The 21747-nt window shown below is 36.0% G+C and overlaps 2 protein-coding genes across 4 annotated transcripts; both read left to right on the top strand.

The window, feature by feature from the left end:
• The first annotated feature begins 1983 nt into the window (after positions 1–1983).
• LOC111061420 (zinc finger BED domain-containing protein 4-like) lies at positions 1984–20924 on the top strand. 3 transcript variants are annotated; one of them, XR_005571653.1, is made up of 5 exons: positions 1984–2119; positions 3240–4700; positions 5813–5947; positions 19371–19494; positions 20789–20924. XR_005571653.1 is itself a non-coding variant. In XM_039430993.1 (3 exons), exons 1-3 carry the CDS (start codon positions 2023–2025, stop codon positions 5854–5856), a joined length of 1602 nt encoding a protein of 533 aa, XP_039286927.1. In that variant the 5' UTR covers positions 1984–2022; the 3' UTR covers positions 5857–7063. The 3 variants fall into 3 exon arrangements, 2 of the variants coding, with proteins under 2 accessions (XP_039286927.1, XP_039286926.1); XM_039430993.1 differs by lacking the exons at positions 19371–19494; positions 20789–20924 and having other exon boundaries at positions 5813–7063; XM_039430992.1 differs by lacking the exons at positions 5813–5947; positions 19371–19494; positions 20789–20924 and having other exon boundaries at positions 3240–5044.
• LOC120352040 lies at positions 12644–13294 on the top strand. The gene has a single exon (XM_039431475.1). It carries the CDS (start codon positions 12644–12646, stop codon positions 13292–13294), a length of 651 nt encoding a protein of 216 aa, XP_039287409.1.
• Positions 20925–21747: the final 823 nt, after the last annotated feature.

The raw sequence follows: 21747 nt of genomic DNA, 5'->3' as shown, positions 1-21747 counted from the left end.
GAAATGACAATTCTCAAAGCTGAAATTCTCCATCTTAAATCTAAATTTGATGATGTAATTGACTCTCAAGAGGCAAACCAGCCTACCTTTGACTTTGAATTTTACCATGAAGTTAGAAGTAAATTCATCACTGTAATGTCTCAAATCAATTCTAAGATCTCTGCTTATGATCATCTATTATCAAAGCAGGATGCTGCAGCTCAAGCTGCCTCTATTCAAAATCAACCTAGTAGCACACATCGAGCATTCCATGCTCACCTACCCGATATTCCATTACCCACTTTTAATGGTAATTTCAGCCAATGGCTGCATTTCAAAACTTCTTTTACTAGCTTAGTAATTAAGAATGAGACTCTCGACAATAGTCTTAAATATCATTACTTGCGGCAAATGCTGACAGGGGAGGCACTCAACCAAATTGCAAATTTGCCATCAGGAGATTTTGATCTCGCTTGGAAGCTTCTTACTCAGCGGTACGACAACTCATTGTTGATTGCTGAAACTCATTTAGCAGCGATTCTCAACCCTCCCAAGTTGGACACAAAGTCTGCTCAATCATGGCGGTCATTCATTGATCACCAGAAAACTAATATATTTGCACTCGAATCATTGACTTTACCAATTTCAGTGAAAGATTTAATTTTTTTGTTCCTGACTGTGTCAAAATTCGACAACTTCACTCTTCGTGACTGGGAGAGATTCAATTCTGATTCTTGATTCTGTGTGGGAATTCCTAGAAATTCAACACAAAATTTTGCAAACAATTGCCTTCAATAACAGTAATAATGGTAATACCAACAATCAGTGGAGTACTTCCTCCAATCAAATTACGCAGAGCAAACCATCTTCTCAATCTAAACCGACTAATGGTCAGTCTGCTCCTGCTACATTCTTTAATAAACCCTTGATGTGTCTTTTTTGCGGACAAAACTCTCATAATGTGTTTAACTGCAACACTTTCAGCAACATTCCTGTCGCCGAGCGCAGAAAGGCAGTTCAACGGAAGCAGTTACAATTGCTTAAGACCATTCTCCAAGGACAGACCGCATCAATGTATCGGTCAGTGCCGTGCGTGTCATAAAGCACACCATACGCTACTGCATGGCAGTCCATTACCGTTTGGAAACAGCAATGTTAACCACGCACAGTCGAAGTCTGCAAATCGAGACTCACGCTCGCACTACGCTCATACGGATAATCACAGTAAGTCCACAAATTCTCATTTATCTTTATCATCATTCGATCAACCGTCAACCAGACCACATTCAGCCGACGAGTTCAACGCGCATCATGCTGCTGCTCCTTCCAGCGCGCGCAATGCGCCCACATCCAGCTCGACGCCTAGTCTGACTCCTCGGTCTCAGGCTATCAGCAATTCAGCAGTCAACTGTGTTGGTACTGACACCAACAAGACTCTAGTTAGCATCATGCCCACTGTTCAGTTACTAGTCATGGATAGTGTAGGCCATCTAGTTCCTTGTCAAGCGCTGTTAGACAGTGGCTCAGACACTTGCTTCATTTCCAAGAATTTAGCTGACTGTCTTCACTTGCATCAGGTGTCTACTGGTAACACAATTCATACTGTTTCAGGCAGTAAATCTGCGCTCATGAACATTGTGTCACTTAATGTCCATTCTCCTGACCACACTTGGCAGAAGAATCTCAATTGTATCATCACCGACAAAATTACTCCCAGCGAGCCGCCAGCCGGTCTTGAGCTGAGTTGTTTCAACATCCCTGACAACATGAAATTGGCTGACCCACTTTTCTATAAATTGAAAAGTGTGGATATTTTGTTGAATGTTCCTGTTTATGTGTCACTTATGTCTGTAGGTCAATATCGACTTAGTGATAACTGTATGTTGCAGAATACCAAACTCGGTTGGGTTGTTATGGGTTCAGTGCCCTGTAATGCTATCATTAGCAATCAAAATCAATCTTCAATTATTTCAAATTTTGTGTCATCTACTGAAATTTCCCGACAGTGACATTTGGCAACATTATGAAAAGTTGGGAAATGGCATGGCAAAATGTCGTTACTGTAAAATTACAGTGAAAACCTCCGGCAACACGTCGAATTTGCGGAGTCATATACAGTTCAAGCACTCAAAACTTTCAGGTGAGTAAATAGTTAATAGTTGATACTGTTAGCCTGTTACTGTAGTTGGATTTTATCTTAGGCTACATAATTCATAGACTACCATAACCATAAGAGCTCAGCCTTAGCATTTTACAACGTTTTATTTTCCTATTTTACTTGTTTGAATACCAGTCTACCTAACAAGGTAAACTACTCAAATATCGTATATCGACCACCCCCAAATAGGCAAATATCGGATAGCCTACATTCAACTTTGACCATAAGTTAAATAATAAGAGTACTTGGCTGTTTTCTTATTTACAGTAGGCTATTTATATATGATATACATTATATTTTCTAGTTGTTGATTGGTTTCTCACTAGTTTGCAGTGAAAAATTCAGCTGTTTCCATTCAAAATATAAAATAGACAGAGGTAAGATTGAAGCGATGCACCGGCCATCAGCAGTTGTCAATTTGCTAAGGATCTTATTGATTTCTTTAAGGAATCAGGCGAGTGTCATAAACTCCCTATTCAATCTATAATTATTCAATAAAATCGTTACGTATGCATACTTATGCCAATACAAACTTGAATATATTTTCTGTCAATTTCAAGTCTTGAAAATACTAGGATTAGGCTACCATATTGCTTGGGTCAAAAAACCGGACACCTTTTGTGGGCTTTGGGGGGCACTCCATGCCCCCTGGTGTAATATGATAAATTTGAATAATTAGGTGTCTCAATTAGGTATAATTGAGAATGTAGATTCCAATACTATCTTTTTGTACTCAAGAGACTAAAATTATGTAATTATTTGAAACCAGTACTTGATTTAATCTGTTTTTTTTTTTAAGAAAATTTGGATGATGATTAAAAAATAATGGAAAAAATTTATAAGTTGGGATCAACCAATGATAGCTAAGTTAAGAATTATCCAACCGGATAAAAGTAACTTATGTTATTTTATAAGTAATAATTTGTTTGTGCAAGGAGCTAGAAACTTGAACTCAGAATGAACAATAAATAATGAATATTATTCATTACCAGTAAACACCATCTCACCACATTTTTGTTATGTAATATACTATTTGAAGCTCATGAGAGTAAACAAGTTATCAAAATCAAACTCAACATAATTTTTTCTCATTTTGTTACAGGCAAAGCAAAGAAGACCCCTGAAGTTTCCCTTGTACCTTCCACATCTACATCTATACCTTCCACGTCTGCATCTGTACCTTCCACATCTGCATCTGTACCTTCCACATCTACAACAGTACCTTCTACTTCTGCAGTAAGCAACAGTGGTGATGAAGATGATCCCTGTATTTCCAGTGAGACCAGTAGCACAGCAGGACCTAGCAGGACCAAACAAATGAGAATTGAGGAGGTATTTTCCAGAGTAAGATCATTCAAACAAGGAGATGCCAGCTCAACTATCACACAAGCAATAGTTTATATGATTTGTGTGGATGCTGAACCTTTATCAATCGTGGAGCACAAAGGTTTTAGAAGGCTTATCAAGACAATAGCTCCACTCTACAAAATCCCTTCAAGGAAAACCATTCGTTCAGCTGTTTCTGATAAGTTCTCTGCGATATCCAATTTGTTGAAGAGTGAATTGGCCAATATTCAAAATTATTCATTTACCACAGACATATGGACGGACTCTCAAAATCGAAGCTATCTCAGTTTCACTGTACATTATTGTGACCTGAATAGCAGTTACAATGAAGGTAACAACTGTATTGAGAAAGCTTCACTGGGACTATTTGACCTTCATGAACGCCATACATCAGAATACATATCAAGTCAATTTGAAAACATAGTTCAGGAATGGGGGATCAATAAGGGGAGAACGACAGCAGTAGTGACAGATAGTGCTGCTAACATTGTGAAAGCGGTTGAATTATGTTTTGGGAAAAAACACATACCTTGTTTCGCACATACTCTGAACTTGGTGGCCACTAAAGGTATTGCTGATGTGCCTCAGTTAGAAGAAATTCTCAAAAAAGTGAGCAGAATAGTGACATGGTTCCACCACAGTGTTGCTGCAAGTGATGAGTTGAGGAAGACAGTGGACAAGAAGTTGATCCAAGATGTCCCAACTCGATGGAATTCAACCTATGACATGCTGAAAAGGTTCTTGGAGCTACGTCCATTCATTAATGACATTGTGAATCGGTTTACATCAGCGCCTCCAATGATATTGGCATTGGAATTGGAAATACTACAAGAAGTTGTTGAATTGCTTCAGCCGCTTCAAACAGCAACACTTGAAATTAGTTCTGGTCAGTATTTGACAAGCAGTATGCCAATACCAATTGCCAGCAGACTGCTTGAAGAGCTCACATCTCTCAATCCTAAACATGAGATTGGAGAAGGCTTGAAGAGATCAATTCTGGCACAACACAAGAAGAGATTGGGAGCTATTGAAAATGTGCATCTACTTGGAATTGCCACATTGCTTGACCCTCGTTTCAAGAAGGAATATTTCCTGGACAAGGTGGCCTGCTCAAGAGCAGTAAATGCGGTCTCCAGATTGATGCAAGATGTAACTGTATCACTCAGTGAACAACTAGAGGAATGTGATTCCCCCTCATCTGATGACTCTGATAAAGGTACTAGTCATACAATTTTTCTTCTCATATTGATGAATGCTTTACACTTTATTATACATTAACTGCCTCAAAAATACTCAAATACAGGGGAAATGAGGTTTAGAAATACTAACCCATTTAAATTAACAAATGAATTCCAAGGAATCATGATTTGTCTCAATTTAATAATGACTAGCAAGATACTAGAAGTTCAGAGAATACTAGACTGTGCACTCAAACACAGTACACTTACACCTACACACACCAATAAAGCCCTCCACTATGCACACCCAAGCACATCATGATACACACACAAACAAATTGTGCATTTATTGGGTAGATCATAATTTACAATGGGATTGGTAGAAAGCGCTGGAAAATAAAAGTCCTGTATAATTTTAAGCTAGGAAGCACAATTGAAAAGATAAAAAAGCTGAAATTGGACTGTAACTGAAAAAAATTATAATATTCCAAAAATTTCAAATTTTTGGAAAATGAGACATATGGAATAGACTAATACAGCCTTGGGTACTTAGAAGATTGAGGTCAATTTTATCCTGATCCAATTAATTATTAAAAATTTGGGTGATTTTAACAGTAAAATTTTGAAATAGATGACTGTCATATATTGAAATGTAAACGAATTTGCAAATTCTATAAATGTAAGTCAGTTGATAATTGAACAACATATTACAGTATGTTCAAATTAAATTTCAAGAAAATCAGTCTATTCGTTTGGCTTAAACTGCAGAACAACCCTTATGTAAATTGTTCAAAAGGCTGAGTTGAGAGTTGAAGAGTATCAGAGACTTTGCTTTGTACAGTCAATAATTGAAAATTAAACTTCACACTTAGGGCTATTTCGAAATTAATATATAAAATAAAAATCAAATACCTATTTTAAACTTTGAAAATATTATTTCAACACTAACATGTTGTGGAGCTTTAGCTCACTCCAAAACTTTGTGTTAAAATAATATTTTTAAAGTTTAAAATGGGTATTTTATTTTTATTTTTGTCAATAATTGATATGCATGATATAAGTGCACATTTAGTTAGGAACAGTATCCAATATGATGCATCAAGTTTCTTTGACTCCTTCAAATACAATATTGCCCTTATTTTATTTTCAGATAAGAGCACTTCTCTATTCCTGAGGAGCTGTCAATGTACTTGAACTCACCAAATGAGAAGATGGAGCAGAGCGCGGTGGGTTTTTGGAAATCGATGAAGTGTACTTATCCAGTTCTATCTGAGGTTTTCTTTAAGTACGTACCTGCTGTGGCAACCTCTGTTCCATCAGAGAGATTATTCTCTGAAGCTGGAGTGATTTTAAATAGTTTAAGGAATCGACTCACAGAGGACATGGCTTCAAAACTCCTCTTCCTACATGAGGCGGATGATAAATATTGGATGCAATAATCTAACTGAACTAGAGTTAATATTGTAGAAACGTTCCATAATAATGTAAAATACAGATCTTGTCAATTTCTACACAAATTTTATTTATAACAATCCTGGTTTAGTGACCATATGGTCTAAATCTGTGTTTTTCATTATTAGGATGCAATAATATTTTGTAGGTATGAACATTGCTATTTGAAAACAAGTGACAGCTCTTTCAACTCTTTCTTGAAATGTTTAGAATTTTATGTTTGATTATTGTTTATTCACAAGCAACAGAAGATGAGTAGCAAGGTTGGAATATTCCTTAAACTATTAAAATCACTCCAGCTTTCAATGATATTGAAAGGATATTAAGGAATGATAATGAATGGATATCAATGTGTGGTTTTCATCACTCAATTTTTATTGGAACTCTGTGTCAAAATAATGTATCACATCACCACCTTCTCATTTAAAGAAATGAATTTGGATTCACATGAGGGACATAGATGTTGAAACAACGTAATTTTATTTTTCATTTCAAACAGGATCTCCAACAAAACCTTCTAAAAGCTCCATTTAAATTAAATATGTGGAGACCGAACCGCTACCTAGCTACCCATTTCCTGTGTATCAAGATACTCTGATTTCTGTAGGATCAGGATCAGTTGTTCAGGGTGAATAGCCCATTGATATAAATATATTATATTCCAATGATATCAATGGAATAGCCGCGATCATGTGTGATGTTTTTGATTTTCAATTAAATGATTAAAATGATTTTTAATTAAATCTAAAATGGGTAAGTTAGGTAATGGCAGGTTGGCAGCAAATTTTGCTCTCCACTTTCAGCATCACATTGAGCATCGATATATTGATAGATTTCTACCAATATATCGATATATCGATAGTTCTCTACCGATATTTATCGGATATCAATAACTGAAGCAAAAATATATCGATAACCGATATATCGATAAGTCCTCAACCGATACCCATCCCTACACTTAACGATGTCCTCCATGTAGGTCCTACTGTTCAACCTGAACTTTTTGAAACGGTGTTGCGCTTTCGCACCCATCGAGTAGCCTTCATTGCCAATATCACTAAAATGTATCGACAAATACTTGTACACCCAGAAGATCGTACATTTCAAAGAATTTTTTGGCGATCTGATTTCAATGAACCTGTTCAGGAATACTTTTTAAACACAGTGTCTTACGGTACATCCTCTGTGCCCTACTTGGCGACTCTACTTTAAATCATTTAGCTGATGTTCAGTGTTCCCCTGGATCTGCTGTCACTACAGCGATTAAATCGGACTTCTATGTTGATGATCTAATTAGTGGTTGTTCAACCGTCTCAGAGGCCATTGACCTTTCTCAACAATTACTGCACACACTTGCCAGCGGTGGATTTGAATTACGCAAGTGGCTATCCAATTCCACGGAAGTATTAGATGCTTTACCATCACATCTTGTTGAAACTGTTTCATCAAAACCCTTGTCAGACTCTGATGATAGTGTTGTGAAGGCATTGGGTCTAATATGGAATTCAACTTCAGATCAGCTTGTAATTTCATCCAGTGTCTCATCAGTTATTCAAAAAACCTCATTTACAAAAAGAGAACTTCTTGCTTGCATTTCTAGCATTTTTGACCCTTTAGGGCTCATTTTGCCAGTAGTCATTCTACCGAAAATCTTATTTCAAAAATTGTGGTTGCTTAAAATCAATTGGGACGACAAGTTGCCCTCCAATTTACTTGCTGAATGGTTGAGTATATTACAGGACTTACCCAATATCTCTAACATTACAATTCCAAGATGTGTTCTTCCTATTGATACGGACGTCACCCTGGAACTGCATGCTTTCTATGATGCTAGCGCGCATGCTTATGGCTCTTGTCTTTACGTCCGTAGTATATCTCCTCATGGAATACACATTCAATTATTAACTTCTAAATCTAGAGTTGCATCCATCAAACCTTTACTTACAATACCTCGTCTAGAGCTCCAAGCAGCTTTTCTTGCTTCATAGCTTGTCACTAGAGTACTTGCTGTCTCCAAATTGAAATTTGAAAGTGTCCACTTTTGGACTGACTCCAAAATCGTCTGTGATTGGTTGAAAGTTCTTCCTAACCGCTCCGATGTGTTTGTTTCGGTACGAATTTCTGCCATACAAAACGCAACGTCAGAATTTTCTTGGCACCATGTCAAATCAAGTCAGAATCGAGCAGACCTTGTCTCTAGAGGCTGCTCGCCTAGTGCACTGAATTCTAATAGTCTGTGGTGGAATGGCCCCTCATGGCTAAAAGAACAACCATCGACTTGGAAAGAAATTTCTACAAATGTAGTCGTAACACGACCAGTTACATGAATAAAAACTTTGATAACTTAGCATATATTCTAGGGAATTGTGATACTAAATTTGATTTTATAGCACTTAGTGAAACTTGGATTAACAATAGCACAATTAATCACAGTTTGAATGATTATTCAATTCATAGTGTACCAGGTAGACTGAATAAATGCTATGGAGTTTGTATTTTTACTAGGAACACATTCAATGTTGAAAACATAAATTTTCTTATACTCGAATGTAATTCTCTAATACTGAGTGTCAGTATACCTGATGAAAATATTAAATTCACAATAGTTACTATTTACCGTTCACCTTCTTCTAATTTGCAAATTTTTCTCAATAGTCTGAATGATTGCATTGATTACTTGAAACATGAAAATAGTCAAAACATAATAATCATTGGTGATACAAACATAGATATAAACAGTAACACAAACTTTGTTAATGAATATTTCAATCTTTTGTCATCAAATTGTTTTAAATCCTACATTAATAAACCTACTCGAGAAATAAACGGATCCCAATCATGTATTGATCACATATTTTTGTATAAACATTGGTCTTGGAGAAAATACTGGTAGAACTGAACTGTAGGTTTTAAATCCTACATTAATAAACCTACTCGAGAAATAAACGGATCCCAATCATGTATTGATCACATATTTTACAGAAAAACAAATGATGTTTGTGAGTCTATTATTGGATCAATAATGAAAACAAGTATTACTGACCACTATCTGACTTGTATAAACATTGGTCTTGGAGAAAATACTGGTAGAACTGAACCAAGTGTTAACACTAGAAAATCTATAAACTACCATGATTTGATAAATAATCTTAAGAAGTACAATTGGTCCGAGGTTGCATCACAACTTGATTTGAATATTGAAAATGCTGTTGAATTATTCGTTGATGCATTATCCACTGAGATTGGAAATGCAACCCAAATAAAAATTGTACCACAGAAACTAAAGCCTCTCAAGCCTTGGATAACTGCAGGATTAATAACGTCAATGAGAAAATGAGATAAAATGCATCAGAAATTAAAAAAACAGCCTCAAAACAACTTTCTCAAATCACTTTATAAAAACTACAGAAACACATTAAACAACATGATAAAAAATCGAAGTATGACTACTATAATAATATACTACTCCAAAGCAGAGGCAATTCGAAAAAGACATGGGAGTGTATCAATGATCTATTGAATATAAAACGAGATAAAAAAATACCCAATATAGATCCCGAAGTTCTAAACGACCATTTCACGCATGTAGGTCAATTATATGCTAATAAAATAATAAATAACAGCCCTAGACAACGTACTCATGCCGATTCGTCAATCCCCTCATTCAATTCATTTTATTTGGCTGATACAAACAATGATGAAATAATAGACACAATCAATTCTCTCAGAAGTAACTCTTCTCCAGGAGTAGACAATTTGAGTTCTGCCTGTCTGAAAAAAATAGCTTCCTATATTGTAGAGCCTCTTAAAATGATAATAAATAAATGTTTTTTGGTAGGTTATTTTCCTAAACTATTTAAAGTTGCTAAAGTTGTTCCTCTTTATAAATCAGGTGATAAATCAAACCCCTCAAATTATCGCCCAATAAGTTTAATAAATAATTTAGCTAAAATAATGGAGAAAATTATAAAGAAGAGACTAGTAAGTTATTTGAATAAACATAGAATTATCAATAGAAATCAGTATGGATTTAAGAGTGGCATATCAACAGAAGATGCAATATCCGACTTTTTGGAAAGAATAATTGAAAACTTCAACAGTAAAAAGAAAACTTTAACAACTTTCTTAGACTTGGCAAAGGCTTTTGACACTGTATCCCAGTCAAGATTATTAGAGAAGATGGAACACCTTGGAATCAGAGGCTCACCTCTCAAACTATTCAATAGTTATCTAACTGAACGGTATCAACTACTTACGCTGAATACTTTATCAAGTAATAAAAAACTTACTGAATATGGTCTGCCTCAAGGCACTGTTTTATCACCAATACTTTTCCAAATTTATATTAATGATTTTCTTAAAGTTGACATTGGGAACTGCTCAATCGTATCCTTTGCTGATGATACCGCTCTCACTTTCACTGGCAATTCCTGGGAGGATGTGCGCCTTAGCGCAGAAAATGGTCTAAGAGTAGCACAATCTTGGCTCGATGAACATCTGCTTACTTTAAATGCTTCTAAAAGCGTATTCATGACTTTCTCACCCAATGCCCAAACACAACCTCATGAAATAGAAAGTATTAAAATACACCAAGTAAACTGCAATTGTCAACAATCAATAAATCACTGCTTTTGTCCTGAAATTCGAAAAAAGGACAGAGTAAAATACCTGGGGATACTGTTGGATCCATATCTGAGATGGAATATTCATATAAACAGCATGTGTTTAAAAATAAAATTTCTAATATATAAATTTCATCAAATTAGAGAACTAAATAACTTGAAAATAGCCCGATTAATCTACTTCTCTTATGCACAAGCTGTCTTACAATATGGAATAAGAGCTTGGGGTGGAGCCTTGAACACTCATTTTGAAAAACTTTTCATAATTCAAAAATATATTATTAAAACAATTCTAGGCAAACCCAGACTTTATCCTACAAGCGATCTTTTCAATGAATTCAAAGTACTAACTGTTTGACAGCTGTACATAAAAAATTTGATAATATATATTAAGAAGAATAAAAATAAATTTCTTCTTCGTGAAAGAAACTTGAATTTAAATTTACGTCCTATTAGAGAAACATTCCATCAAGAGAGGATGGATTTGAATGTATGTAGAAGACAATTCACTTACTTATCACAGAGGATAATAAATCTTGTTCCTACTCATTTTGTTGCCAATACAAGCCGGAGCAAAAAACTAAATTGCGAGATTGAGGAATGGATAAGATCAAATAAAACTGAAGAAAAAATCTTCTAAGCACCAACTGTTTCTTGTTTTTATGTTTTGTTTTTTTTATCATAGAATAATAATTATTGTGTTTTACTAACTTTTATCTAATTTAATCTACAAACTTATATTTGTGTGTAAGTTCCACTAATCTTTGTTCTTTTTTCGTTCAATTTCTTAGTTTATATTGAATAAATATATTACTGCAACTTAGGTCTACGCACAGGTTTTACCTTGTAGGCTACTCCTTAAACATAGATGGACATAAAAAAATAATATACTGCAGTTTTGGGATCATTTTATATATTTAATAGTATTTTTCTTGTATTATTTTTATATGTTATAATATTAATTATTATAATTGTGTATGTTTTTTGAGAAATAAATTTGAATTTGAATTTGAGTTACAGCGTTCGTTACACGCGTACAACCCTGTATAATTTCAAACATCATTAAGTGTTTTTCTAATTTTCATACAATATTGCGCATTGTTGCTTACGTACTTTGTTTCATCAAAAATTTTCCACATCTAGCAGATAATTTGAAACAAATTCGAGGTGATTTGTCCATTGCTGAAATTCAGGAAGCTGAAATCAAGGTACTTCAAACTGTACAACGTGAATCCTTCCCTGATGAATTCAAACAATTGAACCAGCATTTGGAGGTGTCTAATCACAGTTCACTCAAATGCCTTTCACCGTTTATCCACACTGATAAACTTCTAAGAGTTGGCGGTCGTCTCCAAAATGCCAATCTCCCATTTGATTACAAGCATCAAATTCTCTTGCCCGCTAAACACAAGTTTACGCGTGCACTCATCATTTCGTATCACAATCGTATGGAACATGCTGGCGTTCAATCAACTATGACAGCTATTCGACAGTGTTATTGGATACCTTCCACACGTTGTATGATCAAAAATGTAATCAAATCGTGTAAATTTTGTTTCCGGTTCACTGTTCATCGTTCTGAACAATTGATGGGTCAACTCCCTTTTGCACGCATTCATGCCGATTTCCCGTTTTACAAGTCAGGTGTAGATTATGCGGGTCTGTTATCCATTCGTGTTGGCGGCCCCAAATCTCGCTCTTTTTCAAAAGCTTATCTCGCGATTTTTGTTTGTCTTGTCACGCATGCTGTCCATGTAGAAGTAGTTTCTGAATTATCTTCTAAGCACTTCATTGCCGCACTCAGCTGCTTCTTGTCACGTCGAGGGATACCCTTCTCTATCCACTCTGACAATGCTACAACATTTGTTGGAGCCAATAACGAACTTCAAGAGCTTCATACATTCTTAATGTCTGCTGCACTTCAGCGTGAAATTCAAGATTTCTCAACAGTCTTCAATATTGAATGGAAATTCATCCCACCGCGCGCTCCGCACTTTGGCGGTATCTGGGAGAACGCCGTAAAGAATTTCAAACGCATTCTACGTGTCAATACATTCAATGTCATCATGAATTATAAAGAGCTCAACACCTTCGCAACTCAAATTGAGGCCATCCTTAATTCGAGACCCTTGATTCCGCTCACGGAAGATCCAGATGATTTGAGTTATCTCTCGCCAGCTCACTTTCTTATTGGTAGGCCCCTCATGGCTCTTCCTTTTCACGCACCTGCGACCACCCACGTCGATAATCGTTCACATTGGCGTCAACTACAGGAAGCAGTGAAAGAACTGTGGAAACGATGGTCACAAGAGTATCTGGTAACGCTCCAGAAAAAGAGTAAGTGGATTTCTAATTGTGAAAATCTCAAAGTTGGTGCTATTGTCATCTTAAAGGATCCTGGTGCGCCCCAATCCACCTGGAAACTGGCTAGGATTATCGAGACCTTTCCCGGACAAGACAACAAAGTTAGAGTAGTCAAGGTGAAAACCCTCAACTGGCGAATTCACTCGCTCTATTGCAAGCCTAGCACCTCTCCCTATGGACGAGGATGTTTCTGATTCAGAATAATCTGTTCTGATCTGTGCTCTTTAGCACTCTTGTACATTTTCTTTTTGTATCCAGTTTGTATTTTTAATCAATTCGTTTTCATTGCTCAATTGTTGTTCTACTTAGTGCATTGTAGCTAGTTTTGCTCAATTCAACATATTATTTTTGTTGTTTTCTCGTGTTCTTATTGAGCCTCACTCCGTGCGCCTAAACGTGGGGAGCTTATGTTGAATTTCACCTATTATTTTTTGTCCCATTTCATTGTTTTTGAATGTTTTGTCGTTGGTTCCTTTGTACGACTGTTCGTTGTCAGTCTTTGGCATCTTGAGTTGTCAGTCTACTTTTTTTGCGTTCGGTTTGTCTACTTCGCGCCGTTTTGTTGAGGTTATTCAGCTAGGATAGCATCTTTTTCAAATTGTTATTCAGACAATTATTAATATGTAATTTGTGCTCAATTGTCCTTTTTTATTTTTAGTGAGTGTTTGGTACTCTTATTTCATTTATAATCTACAAATATCTGGGTTTTCGTCATCTCCCGCCCGAAATGCTAGCTTCTCATTGGTCCAGATCAGTCAGTTTGGGGAGTAGTAGAATATTTTTTGGGGTGTAGTGAACGCTCTGGCAACATTCACGGCGTCTTTTCGATCGAATCGTCCAGAATGTAAAACGTGTCTACTTCAACCAATTCTCTTTTTGCATATTTTTCTCTAATTATGTGAGAATCTACTTAAATTTTTATCACCAATGGGTGCTTAATTGTTCGTAATGTAACTGTACATATTTTTCGGCATCAATTAATTTTTTCCAAGTAGTTTGTCCAAAGTTATGTGAACTTGTGTCGTCATGCTGCCAGCATTCAACCGGATAATGCTCCCAATATTCAACTTTAAATTCATCTACATCTTCATTCATCTCTAACTCCATCTTCAATGAACTCTTGAAAGTTTCTGATTCAGTGAGTGTACATTTCATTTCAATCTCGTGACTTGTTTGCCTCCTTGGACTCAAGCTCCTCATCGGACCTTCGACTGTCTCGTCAAGGTTAGTTTAGCTTCCCCAGTGAACTAAACTCATTCATCTTATGCCTCTGATCACCCGCCCTAGGGCCAGAGCATTCTCACCTTCGATTGTCTACATATAGAAATCAAGGTCATTAATTTGTGTTGCCTCCATGGAACCAAATTTGTAACAGTAGCTTCCCCTGTGAACTCTGTGCTTTGCTTGCGCCTCACTGAATCATTACAATTAAAGTTTCATTCGCCTCAGCACAATATCGAACTACTCCAAGTCTCCGCCTCCCTGAGGTCATCATTTTCGCAGTCATCGCCCTGCCGTCGTCCTGTTTCCTCCCTCGAGGTCCTGTTCTTCGCAGCCACCGCCTGCTCTACCTTCCTTGAGGTCTTCATCGTTGCAGTTGTCATTCTGTCCTGCAGAATCTCTGGAGAGTGCCTCCGCTAGCCTGTTGTTCTTAGCCCGCCACTAGACCATGGGGTCTTGTTCCTGAGTAGTTGTTCCTGCTCTTCAAATCTTTAAGCTAAGTACTTTGTCTCTTTTACATTTATTTTTGTCTTTGTCATTCTTTTATTGAGGTCATTCCATATTGTTTAAATTCGTGTTTAAATACATAATCTAAACACATTCTAAATCAACCTAAATCAATTTGCTTCCTTGTAGGTTAGGTTCCCTAAACTCCTAAACTAAACTTACATCTAAACATATTTTTTTAATCTTGTCTTTCATTTGTTATTATTTTGTTACAATTGCCACACAAGGTCGATTCACATTTAATCTTGGCTAAGGCCTATTGGTACACTGAACCTTTCACATTCGTTAATGTAGATTTGAAACATTATCTCAGCGTTGAGACATTCTTGATAGGTCAGCTTGTTCTGTGACTTGCCACTTATCTAAATTTGTATTAATGTTTGGTTAATCAATTAATAGGCCTAATTCTTGTTTTGAATATTTACTTACCCCCTTTGCTTCTGAGCATCAATTTGCTCCTTGTAATTCTTGTATCTTGTGCATTAATGCTCCTTAGCATCGTTCTTTTTAGATTAATAAATTTCCCTACATTTTTTTTGTTTTTGAATCTACTCAATCTAACATTAATTAATTACAAATTAATTGATTGACAGTTCATTATTTTTTGTTTGATTGCTCCAGCAATCTCTTGCATGAAATTACATCACCCTGTCGGAAGGACAGACATCGAAAAACAACACAAACTACCAAATCAAAACTTTTTCTGTCAACTGATTTTACTGTTAATAAATCTAGCTACTTGGAATTTTACCTCGTTCTTTTTTACCATTTGTTTTCATTGTAATTTAAGTACATGGTCCGCACTCAACCAGTCGGTCCATTCTTATTTCTAATATTAGCTGCAACATTGCCTGAATCGCACCTAACAAGTCGATCAGCTCTGTCTTGGAAAATTCCAACATTAAGCCGTCGGTCACACTTGTCAGTTGACCATCGATCTTCAAGAATCAGTAATACTGATCTTCAAATTATTATGTAAGTTTCTTTTGGTGATATCTATAAATGATTAACACAATTTTTCTCAGATTCAATTTCTTTATTATTCAAATGCCAATTTGCTCCTTTTTGAAGTAATTTGTGTAACAGAACGCACAGTGATTGTAAATGTGGAACAAATTTACTGTAGTAGTTGATTGATCCCAAGAAGGATCTTAGTTCTTTGACATTTTTCGGTGATGGCATATCTTCTACGGCTTTGATGTGTTCAGTTGTGGGGTGTATACCTGTTTGATCTATTCTGTGTCCCACAGAATACTGATTCCTCATAGTTTACTGATTCCTCAAACCATTTACATTTTGTGGTTTGTACTCGAAGTCCATTGTTTTCAAAACGTTTTAACACTTCCCTGACTCTGTTAATGTGTTCTTCTCTTGTGGGAGCTGTTATTATTACATCGTCTAAAAGACATGCAACGCCTTCCAAGCCAGCCAAGATTTGATCCATTTTACACTGAAAAGCTGCTGTTGCTATTTTTATCCCAAAAGGAAGGCGTGAATATCTGAAAAATCCTTTATGAGTAGAAATAGTGAGATACTTTTGTACAGAAGTATCAACTTCCATTTGTAGATAGGCATCCTTCAAATCAATAATTGTGAATTCTTTCCCTCCTGTAAGTTTTGAAGTGATTTCTTCAAACCTAGGTAGGGGATAGTTGTCTGGACTTATAAACTTGTTTATGGTGGTTTTAAAATCAGCACATATCCGGACTGCTCCTGTAGGTTTCACCACAATAACTATTGGTGAGGACCATGTGATAGGTTCTTCACTTGTGTTTACATGTGATAGTACATTACTGTCTACTAAACGTTGTAGTTCCATTTCTACTGCTTTTCTTAAGGAAAACGGAACTGGACGTGGTTTTGCAACTATTGGTATGGCATTTTTTGACATGTGGAAAAGTACCTTGCAGTTCTTTATTGTTCCCAGATTTGGATTGAAAACATCAGAAAAATCTGTGATTATTTTATTTACCAAAACTGAGTTCTTTTTTGTGGAGAGCTTATCGTTTTTTTTACTGAGCATATTTCAGCACCGGGAGGTAAGGGTAGATTGAATTTGAGGACCCAATTAAGTCCAAACAAAGGTATGTCATCTTTCTTTATAACAATTACTGGTAATTTCCTGGAGTCACCAAAAGCATTGACATTTATATGTGTTTCTCCAAGTGTTTCAATGTCAATCCCTGTGTATGCCGTGAGGTTTCTTGTTGGTTTTAAAATGGGACTTCCAATTTTTTTCCATAATTTCTCGTTAATAACGCTGTAAGTGGCACCTGGATCATACAGCATTTTCACTGTGTTGTTGTTGAGTTTAACGTTCACCATTACTTTACAGCCTTTTTCCAGAGTTCTTATATGTTCAATATCAGAAAGTGACAGGTTGTCATCTTCTATTGATAAATTTTCGCAGACCTGATTTATCTGTTTGTCTTTTACAATTGTAGCGTTCCCTACTTTTAGACATGCTCTAGCAAAATGGTTCTTACCTCCGCAAGCTTTACAAAATTTGTTATTTGCAGTGCACATGACACCATCAGAATGTCGCCGGTTTCCACAACGGAGACAATGTGTATTTTTGTTCAATTTTAGAGTCGATTTCTTTTCATATTTTTCGTTGTACTTTTGAGGGTTAGATTCCATTGCCTGATGTTTATCAGAAATTTTTACTCTATTCAAATTTGTAGAACTGTTTTTAATTTCTTGCTGTTGAAGGTTAACGGTTTCTAGCAATTTTGCTGATTCTACTATTTTTGTAAAAGTTGTTTGTGTTGATGCATGCATTCTCAATAACTCAAGTTGCCAACTATCGTTGTTGATGCCTAATATGAACTGATCTCTTAAGCGTTCATCCAGGTTATCACCAAAATTACAATTTCCTGTGAGAAACCTTAAATCTAGTTCAAATTGAGTTATGGTCTCACCTTCATTCCGGAATCGTCGAGAAAAACAAACTCTCTGGGATAGAGGTGCTTGTGGTTTCGTGTAGTATTTGTTTAAGACTTCTATCGCATCATTAAATCCAATGTTGTTTATGGGGGTCGGATGCATAGAATCGAAAACTATCTTGAATGGTTGCGGTCCCAGATTCTCAAGTAGTCAGTCTTGTTTTTTTTCTTCGTTTTTGATGTTTCCATTTTGTAGGAAAATCTTGAACCTTTTATGCCAATATATCCAATCTTCGGTTGTTCCGTCGAATGGTTGACATTTGCTGTGGTTTTTATTTACCGACTGCGCCATGTAGAATATTAGAAATAAATAAGTCTCAAAGATTAATACTCAACGTGTGTAATCTCTATTTAAAACATGTAGGATAGAGTGAATTCCAATCAACAAACTATTAAATATTATAACTGATTTATGTCATCTGTTTTGCATAACATCTGGTTTCTGGTATACTACAATAATAACAGCAACAGCTGTTCTTCATAATATAGCTATCCAGCAAAAAGAACAGCCTCTAATGGACAATGATGAAGTTATGGAAGAGTTTGATCAAATTCAATTAGAAATAGAACGAAATCAGTTTGCTGTTTGAGACAATTTCATTGCTACAATCTTCAGAATTGAAATTAAAGAGGAAATGGTACACACAACAATAAAACCAAAATTAATTCAGAATCAAATTCATTATTATTATTGTTTGATTATCATTATCATTAAATTCTTTTATGATGATTTGGATAGAATATTATATTCTTTTCTCACTGCATCCCATTACTTGTTGTTATCGTTTATTGAATATTTTATAATTATATCTTTTTATATTCTATTACATTTTTGTATTTTAGGAAGATCTCTACTAATTGTTATTTTTCAACCTCTGCAAAATTCTTGCCCCGTTCTCGTTTCTCTGCCATAATTATAATAATAACTCAAGAAAAATGTCAGTACCGTAGGAAAATAACCTTAAACTTGAACTTCACAACAAGCAGCAAGAATAAACAACCAAGATTTAGTTGGTTACCATGGCTACCATATTAAGTTTGTTTACGAAATTGGTTGGTTTGGAATCATGCCATGCTGCCAGATTTATTGAACAGATGAATCGCTATGGATTCTATAAATTAATATGTTTAAGAAACCAATAGAAATTCAAGAAATGGAAATTCAGGTTCCATTTCCGGGGGGGGGGGTTGAATACATCCCCATATCCACCCCTGGATATGCCACTGCCATCATATAATTAATATAATTTCTACGGTAATAAAACCACAAAGATGAGTCAAATACAACGAATTTAGTTAGAGGAAAACACAAACATGCTAGAACACCTATGTAGTCATCGTCAGTGACATAATACAGGGGTGCCCACCCCTTCCAAGGCAAGATGCACGTGCCAACTCTCCACTTAATGTAAATTTAGTTCTAGCCGGTCAAATAAGGAGGCAACTTCTTTTACCCTCTCTTTAGATCTAATTTTATAAGATCACATGTGGAACTGACAATATCTTATTGATTCCATCTCGATTAAATAATATCATGTCCTTCCGTATGTTGTATCTTGTGAGTAAAACATAACATTATCAATATTGTTTTTTTCAGCTGGCATTTTTGGATTATCAAATAACGGCAATGAATGCTTCATTAACGGGACCATACAGTTGCTGCTAGCTCAACAAAATTCAGTAGAATATTTTCGCGATTGCCAGCAATCAAACGTCACAAAGTGAGTGTGATTGTTTTCACTAACTAGACATTCAATTTTATGTGTTTAGTTGGTGGCTGAGGGTGAGTCATAGACCTTACTTATTTGGTCGCAAATAGGTACAGTACCAATCTCATAATCATGTTACAAATCCCATAAATACATAGTGTCCCTAAAATGTGTGAGCACCGCACATCATTACAAATAAAATTAGTAAACTGCCAATTTACAAACTGGAGCTAACTAAAATTGATAAAATCTCTAGTATAGGCATATTGACAGTGCTGTTTATTTTAAACTGTAGGTTCAGGTACTCAATGATCAAGTGCATAGACCTGAGCAAAACTTTTCAGTACTAGAGTTATTGAAACTGAAATAATAATAAATTCTATTTCCATTAATAATATAACTGGCGTTCTTCTTCATTTCATTTCAGTGTAAAGTTTTTTGCCATTTCTGAATTTTTTAAAAAAAGACATATCGAGTTTTGCAACTGGACGACTCATTTGTCTAATATTTCAATAGCTGGGTACACCCCAAGTGAGAGGAGAAGCCGGTTACAAAGTGGAAAACTGAAGCAAATTCTATTTTTGAATCACAATTGGATTTAGGTTTATTTAGTTGTCATATGAAATGACTCAAAGAATTGAGACATAGAGTAAATATGACTGTAGTAATGTATATTATCTCCAGATATAGGATAGAGTCCAGATCTTGGTTTCATATCAATGTTGAAACTTACATCTGAAGAGTAAGTTCAGTTTTATTAAAATATAATAATTGATTATAATCCAAAATAACTAAAATTTCCAACAAGATAATCCAATACAGCCGTAATACAAGATAATCAAGATTCCCCACAAGGGAAGTGTTGGACAAGAAGAACTACCGGTATCAAATCCCAGAAATGAAGAAAGAAGACAGGCAATATGCTCAATCTGCCCTCGCAGCAGACAGGAGAGAAGACACAGTGTGGAGTCTGCAAAAATCGCATGTGTCTTGTTCATGTGACGTTCAACAGTATGTGGAAATTGTCTCAACAAAGACAACCATGATAACTGATAACTATACAAGATTCAAATTTCAAGTTATCAAAACACTATTAAATAAATGAAGAGATCATGAGGACTGAATTTTCCATTCTTACTGAGTTATACTTTTTTCACAGCTCTATTTCTTATGTAATTATTGTTTTTCTATTTGTTTTTGCTCAATTTAATTACGTGTTTCTATGATAATTGGTTCACTGTACCACCATTTTTATGTAAAAATATTTTTTTAAATAAACAAATGCATGAAATAAAATATTTTTCAGGGGGATTGTTGGAATTATCGGTCAAGGAAATAAATTGTAATGACCAACTGTTACGAGGAGAGGAATGCTCGAGACCCAAGAAGAATAAATGGCTCCTGCAGGATTCTAACATTGAGAAATTGCAGCAAAAATTGGCGGAAGAGAGGATATCGTTGGCCTCTTTTCTAACCTCAGCTTCCCACCGCATCGCAACGGTAGTAATTCCAGTCGTGGACTGAAGTGGTGACAACGCCCAGGACGTCGAGGATGTGGATGCGGAGCTAAGCAGCCTTGATGTCATCCCAGGTATTTTACACTTCTCCGACATACGTTAAACATACTTAAACAGGCGAATACCTGCTGGGCCGGGAGCACTTCTAGCATTCCTGCCAGACGGTTTGTCTTGCATAACTCTGCCAGCCTTGAAGGGCATTTCTTAAACAGCTCCTGAGCATTAGCATATCTCTTCCTTTTTCTGCTAGCCCGGTTGCCATTACCGTGCATTCTCCTTCCTCTCCACTGATAACCTTCACCATCATTTCTATTGGCTATTATCTCTTCCGTTAATCTGACCACCAGACAGTCCAAGAAACCTTGACTAAGGGGACCTTCTGTCCATCTTTCTTGAAGCTCTATTGCCAGTGGATGGGTCTGCTCCGTATTCAGCCATACTCTTCTAGGATCAGCCGCCCAGGAGCTACCTTCAAACAATACTCTCAGGTCTTCTACCTGTTCCTCTTCTTCGTATGGAGCTACTGCTGGATTTTCATCCTCCCGTGGTTGGTCCTGATATCTCTCAGTAGGGACCAAACCTTTTTTTCTCAGTATGACAACTCTATCTCTTATTTGTTTGGCGGTCTTGCCCTGGAGAATCTCCATCAGTCCCCCGGTGTATGATTGTCCCACATGAGTTCTGAGGTAATCAACAATGATGTCATCCTCTTCAGCCGACCAGACTTTATAGCGAGTACCCCTCGCCC

Source organism: Nilaparvata lugens, chromosome 6 (genome assembly GCF_014356525.2).
Source record: "Nilaparvata lugens isolate BPH chromosome 6, ASM1435652v1, whole genome shotgun sequence".
Taxonomy (NCBI): Eukaryota; Metazoa; Arthropoda; class Insecta; order Hemiptera; family Delphacidae; genus Nilaparvata; species Nilaparvata lugens.
The sequence above is the reverse complement of the archived record's forward strand: the minus strand, read 5'-3'. Positions and strand labels throughout refer to the sequence as shown.

What these genes read in the sequence shown, in the direction of transcription:
- LOC111061420 (XM_039430992.1), top strand. Translation starts at nt 2,023, where the DNA reads ATGGCAAAATGTCGTTACTGTAAAATTACAGTGAAAACCTCCGGCAAC. An exon ending in CAAGCACTCAAAACTTTCAG is followed by an intron (nt 2,120 to 3,239) that starts GTGAGTAAATAG and finishes ATTTTGTTACAG; the next exon opens with GCAAAGCAAAGAAGACCCCT.
- LOC120352040 (XM_039431475.1), top strand. Translation starts at nt 12,644, where the DNA reads ATGTCTGCTGCACTTCAGCGTGAAATTCAAGATTTCTCAACAGTCTTC.